General features: G+C 43.7%; 1 protein-coding gene across 2 annotated transcripts in view; it reads right to left on the reverse strand.

Moving 5' to 3' along the window:
* ARHGAP22 (Rho GTPase activating protein 22) overlaps positions 1-13,288 on the reverse strand; it is a 121,419-nt gene extending 108,131 nt beyond the window's left edge. The window contains exon 1 of one of the 2 annotated variants that reach the window (XM_071439051.1): positions 12,608-13,288. In XM_071439051.1, the coding sequence (XP_071295152.1) occupies positions 12,608-12,641 (34 nt within the window). In that variant the 5' untranslated portion in view covers positions 12,642-13,288. The remainder of the gene's footprint in view (positions 1-12,607) is intronic. The other variant, XM_071439052.1, reaches the window with a different exon arrangement.
* Between the last annotated feature and the right edge of the window lie 334 nt (positions 13,289-13,622).

Here is a 13,622-nt window from a genome sequence, read left to right on the forward strand (position 1 = left end):
CCCTTTCTTTCCTCCTCTCTTGCATTAAGAATACTAAAGCTTGGGGCAGTCAGAACTAGTCTGGAGTAGCAGACCATGATTCCATATTGCAGGCAGCAAGCCAGTCCTCCAGAATAGATAGGTTAGGTGTCCTCATAGGTCTTTTCCCCCTCCACCTCCTTTGGATTTATGAAGTATCTTATAATAATAGTTATTTAATATTTCATGCCATTTTTCCTTCATTGGGGCTAATATGATCCAGCCCCTTCCCATTTTCTGCATTCAGCTAACTTAAAGCACAATTTATAACTGCCCACTTGGAACAAGGCATGAGTTTACAGGCCAGTACCAGTAAATCTGCATCACTGATATCTCACATTAACACTGTGAACTGCTGCAGCTAAAACCAGGCAAGCTTCTTATCCAGGTACCCCGATACACTACAGCTAATTCAAACCACCACAAGAAAGGGAAAAGCAAGCCTCTGCCTCTCAGAGTACTGTCTAATTTTGCCTCTTTTGTGTTCAGAGAACTAACCATGGCCTTGACGTTACCACGTGATTGGCTTCTGCTCCTGGTGCCTCACCACACAGTGATGAAATTGTCAGTATTCACCAAACAAAGAAAAATAACAAGGATTTGCAGGGTTTGGGGATTTTTTTTTTTTAAATCACATTTGCAACATTAAAATTGATCCTATTTCTTCACTTCCATGAAGCAAATTGCAAAATAAGGAGGCAGATAAGGGACTTATGTCAAATCTTTAAAGAGCCTCCTCAGTGTAATCCAGAGAGGAAAATCACGTTGGTGTCTGTGATAAAATCTGCTTTGACCTTCCTCATGACCTGGCTGTCAGGTCATCATGTTGTGCTTTATAAAGAGCTCTAAACCAGCACATCTACACACTAAACACTTCCATCAGCAGAGGGCAGACCTGAATGGTATCACACCCTCCCATTGTCAAAAAGTCTCTGTGATACAATCCTCATTTTCTCCTTCCTCTCTGTCTTAAGGATCCACTCACCTCTCCTGTAGCCATCCAGCAGGCACTTATACTGACCCCATCAACCTTCCAGATTTATAGACACAAGATGTATCACTTTGTTAAATTTCAGACTTGATGAAAGCCCTGATTGACAGGCAGTATGGATTTTTTTCCCGTTTCTCTAAACTACTAAGGTAAATCCTGCTGCTCTCCACAAAACTGTAAAGAACAGGTTTTGCCTTGTGGCTCACTCAAGAAAAATTAGTTTTCAAATTATAACTATTTAGTGCTGTAAGAATTTTTTTGTTTGTTTTTAGTTTCACTTCAAAATTAATTTAAAAGTTGAAATTTTGTAAGAAGAGCTGCTGCAGCATCATAGCTTTTTAAGAATTAGTCTTCCTTTAGTTTATGCCCAAAATACATTGCTGAATTTAATGTGAGCTAATATACAGCATTAGTCTTAAATTAGTAAAATTTACCAGCAACTTTTGGACTCTTCCAACCCAGTACTCCTTCATTCTGATTACATTTATGTGCCAAAACAATAGAAAAAAATAATACAGAGTTCACTTAAAATCAGGCTTTAGTGTATCCAGGCATATTATCTAAGCTCACTCGCTGTAGTCTGAGCTCTCTCAGGTATTTTCATTCCTGTAAATATCAAGAACCACTTTCCCCCACACAGCCAGCATCCTCAGGCTTTAGCATCCACCCTTCTGGCAGCACAGCATCCTCTGGCAGATGGTGACAGAGGTACCAGCACCTCCAGCCCCCTCCCCATCACCACCAGGCACAGAGGACCCTATTTCTCAGTAAGAAAACTCATTGCTCATGTTTAAATCTCTGTTGCAGAGGCCCAGAGGAATTGAGTTGGATAAAACCTCTCTCTCTCATCCCAAACCCCATTTTACAACTATGACCAAACTGCAATCTGGTTTAGACTGTCCAATTTCCAATCCACACTCATGTTACAAATTATGTCATTACAAAAATAAATACCCCAAAAATTTGCTTTTATCAAAGGCACTATAATGGTTCTTAGGGGACATCTTGGCTATTAAGGTAACCAATTAGTCTAGTGATACCAAAATCCATCTTTCAGCAAGCATCTAAGTCATCTCCACATTGAAGTACCTTAGCACTCTCTGACTTCAGCATGAAAATCCCATCAGCCTCCAGTTTTCCTGACTTGCATGTGGTTATATACACCTTCTGCTACTTTATCTCTCACTCTAAACAGAAATTAGTTTAATTTAACTGGAAAACTACCATCTGTATTGACACAGACCTCACAAAAGACATCAAACATCTTGCTTTGAAATATTACCAGATATGTTACCTTGTATGTTCCCTCAGTCCCCCTTTGATACTATTTGTATAGCTCACATAGTAATTATTTATTTTAGTCAAGAATTAGAGCTTTCATGATCAGTCTCAGGAGAATGCAGAACTTTTTCTTATTTTATTTTATGCAGCACCATGTCTCAATCAATTGCTATGATTGTTAATTCTTCATGCTGTCTTTGCTTTCCATTTCCTTCGTTTCTGGTCAAGACTGTAATAGTTAATTTCATTAGGGACATACTTAGCAACTTCATCTGCAAGTCAACAACATGGATCAGATAGAAATTTTTAGAAAGAGGAATTATTTATGGCTATTAACAGCATTGATGCTTATATTGCATGCTTCACAGAATACAATAATTGCATAGAGGTCAGAATGAGCACGGCCTGCCTTTTAAGCAGCAGCTATCTCAGGTTACTGGGATCAAAATATCTGCTTTGATAATCTAATGCAGTACACCAAGCCCCTGATTCTTAATGGTAGAAATATATTATTTGTGCTTATCTATTTAACAGAATTATGGAATCAGCAGAACAGGAAGAAAACAAATCAATAAATCAGATTCACAACTCAGCAAATACTTTACATGCTCTGGAGTTCTGATCCAGTAATGTGTTTTCAATAACACCACACAGGTTGGTTTCACTCTTCACATTATCATTAGCTGACTATTGATTTAGTCATACACCTAAGTTCTAAACAGAAATCAGTGTAGAAAGGATTCAAACCCTCCTTGAGAAAAGGGTTGGGATTCATTTGCACAGCACGGCAGTACTGAAGTGCCAACCACAACCACACCATCCCCAAAAACAAGGTGAGTGCAGCACAGCGAGGTAAGGGCAGACCCACAGGTGGCACTAACGAGTCAGGCCATTCTGGGAGGGCAAATAGTTCTGTAAGGCAAGAATCAGAATTACAGACCTCGAAATCACTCCTGCAACTGGAAGTGACACTGGCACATGGAAGTTCTCATATCCATGAAGATGGGAGGAGGAATATGAGACAGGGCAGTGAAATGCTGCTCCATACTCACTGTGCAAATGCCTGAGACTACACTAAATAAACTCCCCTCCAAAACCCCATACTTGGTTGTCATGCATCTAAAAGTAAAACCAGAGATTATCCTAAGGAGTGGATGGGTCAAATTGGATGGAGCCACACTGCCACTCCTTACAGAGGCAGCAATCCCTATCCAGAGGGCCCCACACCACTACAAGAGTTCCTCTGCAACTCAGACCTGCCTCCAAGCAACAGCCACATTCCTGTTTTCTCATGACATCTATCTCTCTCCCACCCTGAGCATGCACACAATAGAGACAACACCTTCCCTCCCCTGTCCATACCATCCCCCCTTCCTGAGTTCAATCCTGCCTGGCAATATTATACAATCTCTTCTGCTCTCCCCTCCCACTACCAGCTCTGAGCACCACTAGAGATCTGAGCACTCCATAAGTACTTACTTAAACCAGACATGGAAATCAATCAAATCAATGCAATTCAATACCAATTAAAGATGTAATCTTTTGAAATTTCATAGGCAGTTAGCTAAAATCAATACAGTCATTATAATTGATTTTGGCCAACAAACTGTCCTACAATAAAGGCACTTTGCTCTGGTGTTCCTTCAGTCTGATGACACTGTGACACTACATATTATTTCTAATATAGTCTTCATTTAAAGTACTAGCCACAAAGGGAAGTGGCTTCCCATACTATAAATCATATTCTCCACTGGTTTATTTAATTCAAATTTGTCCCTATAAAAAGGATTCACTGGAAATGCAGGTAATATGCCTATAAACAGATACTGAATTTCCTTTCACTGAACTGTAGGCAATAAAATATCTGGTTTAGATTTTTCTGTGTCCATCACAGAACCATATTAGTGTTTGAATTTGATTGCTAAGATACCAGAGTCAGTAAACACAAACAAAACCAAGGTACTTCCTCAGTACAATCTGAGAATTAAGCATCTTGAAACACAATAAGTGAATAATTAAAGGCAGAATATTTGAAGTAGTTAGTGACAAGATATTTTTAGGCAATTAGAAGAATATCACTTATAAGGAACTGACAAGAGCTTTTAGCTCCCTCAAGACAGAGTAGCAATCTCTACAGAAACAAAATGGTGCTACACAGCCATGTAGCTGCTCACATTTTGTGATGTGGATGACAATTGCCACATCCAGAAACTCTACCCTAACAGCCAGCTTGTGCTCCATCACTTCTGCTCAAGAAAGCTGCACCTGTCTCCTCACAACACTTTACAGAGCAAAGTGCCATGCTATGTTTAACTCCTTCCTTCCCTTGATTTGTTTTTCTTTCAGCCAACAGCCTGGTGATGTCTTTATCACATCAGAGAACACACATACAGCAACACAAGCTGATATATATTAATGCAGGACCTTTCCTGCATTAATATATATCAGTTTGTGTTGCTGTATGTGTGTTTATGTGTATTTACTGGTCAAGGAAAACACAAGTATATTTGATAATCGATGCGATCCACCCCACACAATACAAAAAAAACCCCAAAAAACAAAAAACCCAACCCAAAACATATAGTCATTGGGATAATTTAATCCCTTTCTCCTGAAGAACATTCATCTTTATTGTTACAAATTGTTGGCATGTTGGACTTCCGGAAAAGGATGGAAAAGGAAAATGGATTTTTGGCAATCCATTGCTATCATGTAGGTAAAGGGGCATTGCTTAGTTGGTTGACATTTCACACTGGAGACCTTTCAGCTATTGCACAAAGTAGTCCTGAACTTCAGTCCTGAACTTCACTATCACTATCAGCAAGAAGGCCAGCAGGTCTCAACTCCACAGAATAATTATTTGAGTTTAACCTTGCATTTGCAAGAGAATTGGAGTTACAGCTTCAAGTTGTAGGAATGTGTGGTGATTTTGACACCTGTCAATGAACAAACCTTAAATACTGTAGTAACCTGCCACCAGCTGTTCTTGAAACTGCCCTGCAAATCCACATAGCCATGCCAGCCTTTTCAAACCATTAGCATTAGATCATGGATAAGTGCCAAGATGAAAGGATAATGACTTAATTCTTTCTGCTACAACAGATTGACCTAACAATTTATAATCTAGTAAAGTGAAATAGCCCACATCCTTTCTTATAGCAAAACCAGACTTACCGGCCATTTTGATGATACATGAACAAGTACAGAAGCTGCTCCCAGCAAAAGACTGTATTTTAAAGTCCCTTTATCTGCACTATCCTCTGAGATCTCCTACTTGGATCCACTGCAGACTGTTCAAGGGACAGAGCAGCACTTAGGTCACAGCTATTGGATGTGTTGCTTTAAAGCACATGGCACCTGTTAGACACCACAACTACAACGTTATCCAGCACACCCGAGCACCAGCCCTCCACTCCCACTGAACCCTGGCACAATCTCTAGGAAGCTGTATATGTTCTCTGTCTGGTTGGTTAGAGCTGCATACCTGACAAGAAATCTCCATATCCCACACTGCTGAAGGCATCTCTGCTGCTGGCACAGCACTTGTAACCCCACTGACAACCACACTGAGCTACAGCTCACCCCTGCCAGAAGAAAAAAGTCTTACTCCTTTCTTCCTTCTTCCATTCTGCTCTTTCCATCTGCCAATACACACAGCTTACATTCCTACACTGACAAGGTGAGACCTTTTTATAAGAAAAGTTGTGCACTGGAATGGTAGAAAGTTCTAAGATATTTTTTCTTCCTGGTGTTTTAGTGAGTCAAATCAGGTCAGAGAAGGAAGGCTGTATAAATACCTTGAATTCCCTCTGCAATCAGAAACAACCCCTTGTAATCCTCCCAATGTCTATGGCTATTAATTTTTAATAATCTTCCCAGTCACAGTAGATTAAGGAACAAACAAAAAAATGCTGACTACAATAACATTCAGTTTGGAGCTGGGACTGTGGCCTGAGTTTGTACAGCACCAAATACTGTGGAGTCCTGATCAAAATTGTAGCTCTGCAGCACTACAGATGCAGCATAGGCATAGGCCCACTGCAGTGTGAAAACTCAGGCTCCTCAGAGGCACTCTGGTCATCCATGTGCTTTTGTTAAATACTGTCTGTGACATGCCAAGCACATGGGCCATATTCCTCAGACAGTGGCTGCCAGCATCAATGGTTCCTAAAAAATGATGTTATGAGCACCAAAGAAATTTTTCCACCCCACTCCAGTGGATATAATTTTCCAAAATTATTCTGGACTGAAAAAATAGAATCTAGAGTAGAGAAAACTCTCTCAAGGCCTTTTACCAACAACTTGCCATAAGATGAAATGATACCAGAACCCAGCCACTTTCAGCAATAAACTTCCCTGAATTCAGCCACAACATTATATTTCTTTTCTTTCAGTCATCCAAAGATCAGGAGGGTCATCATTCCTTCCCTGCTTTTTAGGGCATAACCAAGAGCTCAGTGTGCCTATTTCAACACTGTTGTACCTGTTTTTAATGTGCAAACAAATCCTGCTTCCTACTGTGTGCAACAGCTGACTAAACAACCCGCTGCACTAGCAGGGTTGATTTGGGGTACAAGGGCAGAAGAAATACAGGAATTCTTACTCCTGCATTAATTCATACTCTGAATCTAAGTACTCAGATCATTAAGCCACAAGTACTTGTGACATCACTGGTTAATAAAGCAAAGGTGGCTCCTCCTGAACTGGAGCTCTGCAAAGGAGTCAGTAGTAACCCTGTGTCTACTGTTCTTCCAAAGAGATCATGAGCAACCCAATCCCTTCCCATGCAACAGAATCAGTTCTCATTTTAGAAACAACATATGCAGCTTCTTTACCTTTTATTTCTTATACCACAGGTTGTTTTAACTCAAATACCAGTTCACAGGATGACAGTCTTAGTGAACGTAACAATTCCTAACACCTGCTTTTAAGAAGAAGGATATTACAAGTAACTTCTTTCAAACACAGCAAAAAACTAGTATCTCTCTTTAGAGATCTTCATAAATGCTTATTTACAACTCATTGGGCACAAAGGATGCACAGAAAAGCTCTGTGGAAGGAATACCTGTTAGAAAGACTGTCAGCAGGACCCTCCCTCCCTCATGTTAGTTTTAAGGACTTAAATATGTGCAGGCCTGGGCAGAGTCTGGGCACAGATCCTTTCCTCTTCCAGCTCAGCAGAGAGCTCACACTGCAGCCTCATGAAGGAGTTTCTCTTTCCCACCAGTGAAGCTTACATTGAACTACCCCTGCCCATATTGCAGGGAGCTGAAGGAAACAAATGAGGTTGTTTATGCTGCTCTGCTTGCCTATCATTTACCATAAATGTAAGGGGAAAGCCAGCAAGGAAAAAAAGTAATTCTGGTACTAATCTTACAATGAAGAGTAATACATTTATACAGGTGGTAAAAGTGCAGGTGACTGTCCTCTCAGGAGAAGGGTGCTTGCATTTGTAGCCCTTCCACTGTGCTATTTATACACTGACAGTTTCACCCTGTACTCCCTCAGTGATGTTCTATTAGTAATTAGAGAGCCTATGACTTTGTGATTTTTAATATTTAATTCCCTCCCCACAAGTGCTCTCCCCAGTAGTCCAGCTGCCCTTAGAGCTGAATTACTGCTCTTTCTCAATGCTCCTTTCCCTCCCCAGGAGGTGAGGCTATGGTTCATTATGTCAAATTCAGACTGCCTGTGCTTAATAAGCTGGTGCCTGCCTGCAAACTTTTCAGGGCTTTTTCTAAGGAGAATGACTGCCTGCCTGAGCCTTCAGGCAGGGGTAGAAAGCTGCTATTGCCAAGAGCAGCAATTACTCCAGCACACACCGTGAATCCAATTGGAGAGGGGTATCTGTACAAAGATGAGAGGATTACACCTTTGAACAAATCATGTCCTTCTTCATGGGACATGCCACCAAGTAAAGGTGAAAATGTGAACCTGTCTCTGGAGGAATGCCACAAACATCACTTTCTTGACCCTATCTCTATATGCACACAGCCACTGAATCAGAACAGAGACAAAAAAACCAATTAGAGCCCAGAGCTTATAACACAGGTCATTGCCACACACCCCTGCAACCAGAGCAGCTCAGTGCTAGAAGCCTGTACCACAGAACAAAAGTAGCTCCATGCTTCATTCACCTCCCTAGGGCTGCACACAGTGAGGAGGAACTCTTGTAGTTTACTTGTCCCCTTCTTTACCCCTTAGTCTGGTCCTATTTCTTCCTGCTGCCTTCAGGGCAGTTAATCCAATACTGCACCAATGACTCCCTCCACAGCCCCTGTACTCCTGCCTTAGGTTTTTAAGTTAAACTCAGCAGTTTCATCTCAAGCTCCTCCAAAGCAACATGACAAAACCCAGGCTCATGCTGCAGGCAGCCCTACAACCATCTCCTGCTCCCTACCATCTCAGAGATATCTTCCTCCACCAAACTGAGATACAAACCTAATTATACTTTCCAACACCTCATCCTTGCCTTTAACCCACATACCTTTCCAGAGGAGAGCTCCCAAACTGCCTCTCCTGCCTTACAGACTCACCCCTGCAAGGATGTGGGGCAGTGAACCTCCCCCTCACAGGTGGGCTGCTCCTTAGTGGTGGCTCCTCTGTGCCAGCTGCACCAGCCACTCTGATTGCTCCCACCTGGGGCCTCCTGTGCTCCCAGCAATGTTGGTGGGCTCTCAGGGCTGAAGGAAGTGTTTGGAGGAGTTCACAGCTCCAGGGCTGTTTACCTTGGTTCCAGGAGTAGGAAACTGGGTGTTCCCCTTTGCCTGGTAGGCTGGAGGTGCCAAGGCACTGGGCTCCCACGTGCTCTGGGATTGCTGTGCACAGCTCCAGCCCCTCTAACCAGAGCTGACCTGGGGCTGTGCAGGCACCAGTGCTGCCCTGGGCAGAGCTGGGGCTGCAGGTGCAAGGCTGGCATTTGGTGAGGGACACTGGACACATGAGAGCTCCCTTTTCCATCATCTTTCTCTGACTGGTGAAAGGATGGCTCTTCACACACCAGGAGGGAAATAACTGTTCCACTACAGGCATATGAAGGATATCAGTATGTTTTGCACCAGCCTAACTAACCACAATGTCTCCCATCACTTTTTCTAGACTCTAAGTTTTAATTAAAACACACAAAAAAAGTTTTATTATTATGACTGTAAGGAAAATTTGTAAAATATGTATGAGCATGTCACAAACAGAAATAATAGGTCATAGTGTCACCCAAAAGTACGAAGCCCTATTAAGGGGAGAAGGGTTATTCTTAGTGCCTCTACAACTGAGACACATTGTGCTGAAGACAGGAATACTGTAAATTATATATGATGGCAGCAGGCTAACTCTCTTTCTATAGAGGGCAATCACATCACTCAAAATACAAATGCATAAGCCTGTAGCCAGTCCAACTGCCATTTTCTAGCACATTTAAATGCAACTGGGCTGGCAACCTTTTTGGGACTTTTCAAGCCAAGGATCAAATGCCTTTTTTTTAATCTCTTAAAAACAATTAAACAAAAATGCATCCATTGAGACTGAAGGATGTAGTCTGAACACTGCCTTCTCTCTAATCTATACAGAAAGTCCTCTTGCCTCCACTCTGCAAGGCTATATTTTTCTACCCTATCACATAAGAAGAAAGCGAAAATAGATGTTTTCCATTGCAGCTACTTATTTTGGGATCCTGGACTCCACTAATTGCTGTACATGGACCCCTACAGATGAAAAAATAATGCAAAATCCATTCAGGCCCAGCCAGAATGAATGACTTCCCAGAAGGCCCATTTATTCACATTAAGATTTTCCATCTGTGAGATTTACACCTTCCTAGATCTTATGAAAAGAACGTGTACCTCTGAATGCACGTTTCAGAGTTACAGATATGAGGCTGCTGGTGGAACAGCAAGGACTGCCTTATACATAGTTACTTTTAGTAAGGCAAATTATCTTTGTTCTCTACTGTGCCTTTCACAGACATTAGGAACTACACCCTGGGTGTCAGGCTCAAGTCCAGAGCAGGCATTTTCAAAAGCTTGAATGTCTTTAAACGCAGGAGCTTTCTTAAGGACAATCTACAAGTCAAACAAAAATGACAGCATCAGACATCACAACTCCATGTTTAAAGGCACATTCTCACTAGAGAATTGGAAATAAAAAAGAAATTGATGAAACATTCCCCACAAATGTGGGGAGCCTGAAGCAAAGAGCTAGCTAGCCAAACACACATATTGGGGTTTGAACCTCAAGAACTCTGCAAATACAGGAACATCTCTGGCTTCAGCCACATTGCTGCCTTCTGCCACACTCAAGTGTGACAGATATTCAGGATATCCCTCCTTGTCCCTTCTCTTCAATCTGTCTGTTCACAGAAGTCACATTGCTTCCCTTCCACAACTAAGTCCCAATGGCAGAGCTGACAGCCACAAATCTGAAAAGTCAGCCAAACTCAAGCAGCAGCTTGCAGCAGATCAGCTGCTCTTGATGTTCACTGTATGCAGAATATTCTCCCAGCCTTCTGAATACTTTGTTTTTCCACTGTTTATCACGTGAATCCTCTTTAGCAATCCCAGCTGAGACTCCAGGGAGCATGAACTGCCATTTCCTACTTAGCTCAGTCTTGCAAGGTGGGACACTTACCTTAAAGAACCATTCAGCATCTCCAGCATGGCCTGTTTACAGTTCCTGTGAACAAGAGCTAGAGAAGAACCTTGCAGGATTAGGTCCTACTTGGTAAGTTTTGCAAGAGGTTACCAGTGCTTTGCTACAGCATTACAAAAGTAAGAAACTTTCCAGAATCCCAGCTCTTTTCCTGAGTTCTAAATTCATTCAGAAATAAACTTACCTATGCACAGGTAATGAACCAATCAGAACAAACACAGAGAGAATGACACATACTGCTATAAATTGAAATTGAATCACAAAGGTACACTATAGTTTGTCCCCTGAGTATCAGGAGGCCCTAGGGATCTAGAATGTCTGTCCTATAACTAGACTTCAACATATATTAATACACAAATTAGTCTCTTCCAGGTGATTTGAAGAGAGTGGAAGAATGGCAGGCATGACACAGCCTTCCTGTACAACCTTAGCAGCATCACCTAGCTTGTCTCATCAGAGCTATAATAGCTACCAGGAATGCTGGATAATACATATATTAAAAGACTCCCTTAGAAGGGGGATGGCAAAGACAGCATCTACAAAAGACTTGCTGAACTTCTACAACCCTGTGTAACTGAAAAATAAGTACTTATGACTTTACTGTGGGTGCAGCAGTACATATCTGATCCTGACACCTCCAGATGGCAGGAAGCTTCTTTCCAAGATGCTAACAGCTATTTAATGGGCTGTCGGTATTTTAAGGACTGTTCATCACGTAATAGGGCTTTCAATACATGATGCAGTGACATTTGGCTGAAAGTACCTGTGCAGAAATCACAGTAGCTAGAACCAGTGATATCTTTCCTATTTGACAATACTGGCATGGCTGAAGAAAACCCTAATCTTTACATACTCTTCTGAATGTGTTTGCTTTAGCTCCTAAATGATATTACTCTAATCTGTTTCCAGTGGGCAGGAAGAGATCCCTCTGACACTGTCATTAGTTTGTGAGTAGCAATGATGATTTCCAAATGCCATGTCAAACGAGTAGCTGGTGCTGCCCCTGAAGATCACAGAATGCATCCCCTGCCAGCACATCTCTTCCAGGTGACCTGACATGGAGACAACGGCTGTGCCCAGCCCCAGCTCTCTGCTTTACAAACATGGCACACTACACCTCACAGCTCCGAATGACTGCTCAAAGCATCTGTTGCAAACCCAGGGCAGGTTTTCCTTCTTCCTTTTGTTTTGCCCACAGCTCACAGAACGAGTATCTCCACCTCCTGCATCCAGCCCTGCAAAGATAATGTGCTACAGCAAACTGCTTCCCCAAGATGCTGCAGGTAAACTAGACACACCTGTCTCCAGCCGTTATCATGAACTCAGCATTAGAAACACAGCATTAGCAACCAGTAAGGGGATGAAAAGGCTATGTCGAGTCCCAGGACAGAGTACTATTTATTTTTTTTTAATTAACGATGCTGTTTAGCCCAGACATTGCAGACCACGCCGGTGAGCACCAGCACAGGTCTCCTCCTCCTAGGCTTCATTCTCCCCGACCAGTCACTCCTCCCCAGGGCTGGCTTCGGCCAGCGGGGCAGCAGCCCCCGCAGCCGGGGTGGGTGCACTCCGCGGGCAGCGCCAGGGCTCTCCTCCGCCGCCGCCGCGAAGTTTCCCCGTGCCAGCAGCCGGTCTCCGTCCCCACCCCGCGGGGCGCAGGGGTCGCACACTCACCTCTCCTGGCCTGCCTGATCTTGGGGCTCAGCATGCTCCCGGCTGGGCGCTGCCCGCAGCCTCAGCGCCCGGCCCCGGCCGCCGCCCCGCGCATCCCCGCCGCCGCTGCCGCCGCTCCAGCCCTGCCTCGGGGGCGACGCTTCACGCGGGGCTGGATAAACCCTAATGCATTATTTATCCGGCCTCGAATTAATTCCCATCCAAAGTAGGCATGAAGTGTCTCGGTAATTAGTGCCGATAGATGGGCAGCGCGCAGACACGAGGGCTGGCCCCGGCTGCTGGCGCTAATTGGCCGCGCGGCCGTGTGATCAATGCGATCAATGTGATGATCAATGTGCCGCCGCTTCCAGCGAGCCGCGCTCAGCCCCGCGGCCGGGCTGCGCCTGCCTCCGCGCCCTGCGCTCAACAGATGCTTCGGCTCGGCAAGGCTCGCATCGGGAGCTGAGCCTGATTCAGCGGGGTTTCTTCTGCGCTGGAAGAAATAGCGAGAGCGCTGGTCCTGAGGGCGGCGGCGTGCTAGGCCACCTGCTGAGCCCTGCATCCCTCCCGGCGAGGCATCCCGGTGAGAGACGGGGAGCCGAGCGAGAAACGACCCACTGCTCTCTGCCAGAGAGACAAATACCTCTCGCCTGCGCTGGCAGACTGGCAGGATGGGCACAAGGGAATGTCCTCATTACGTTTTACATTACATGACATTTTAGCGCCCATCATTTTTAATTGTACTGTTTGCTAAGCTCACCCCTCCCAAGGAGGGAGGCAAGTCTGTAGTTGTGCAGCCAGTAATGAAGAGGAGAAAAGGACAAACGTTTATTGACATAGATAGAAACTCCTAAATAGTATCTATAAAATATAAATAGATAATTGGATGATGATTGCATCTGAATAATGGACATGTCCTGACCCTGGCTGCTTGTAGCTCCATCCACCCAGCAGTTTCTTCTGTGAGTGCCAAAAAGGGGTAAATACCTCCCTAGCAGTGTACCTGCCCTGCAGTATCACCCTGACAAAAAGCTGT

Source organism: Agelaius tricolor, unplaced genomic scaffold, assembly GCF_023055355.1.
Source record: "Agelaius tricolor isolate 1412-34295 unplaced genomic scaffold, bAgeTri1.0.p SCAF_13, whole genome shotgun sequence".
Taxonomy (NCBI): domain Eukaryota; kingdom Metazoa; phylum Chordata; class Aves; order Passeriformes; family Icteridae; genus Agelaius; species Agelaius tricolor.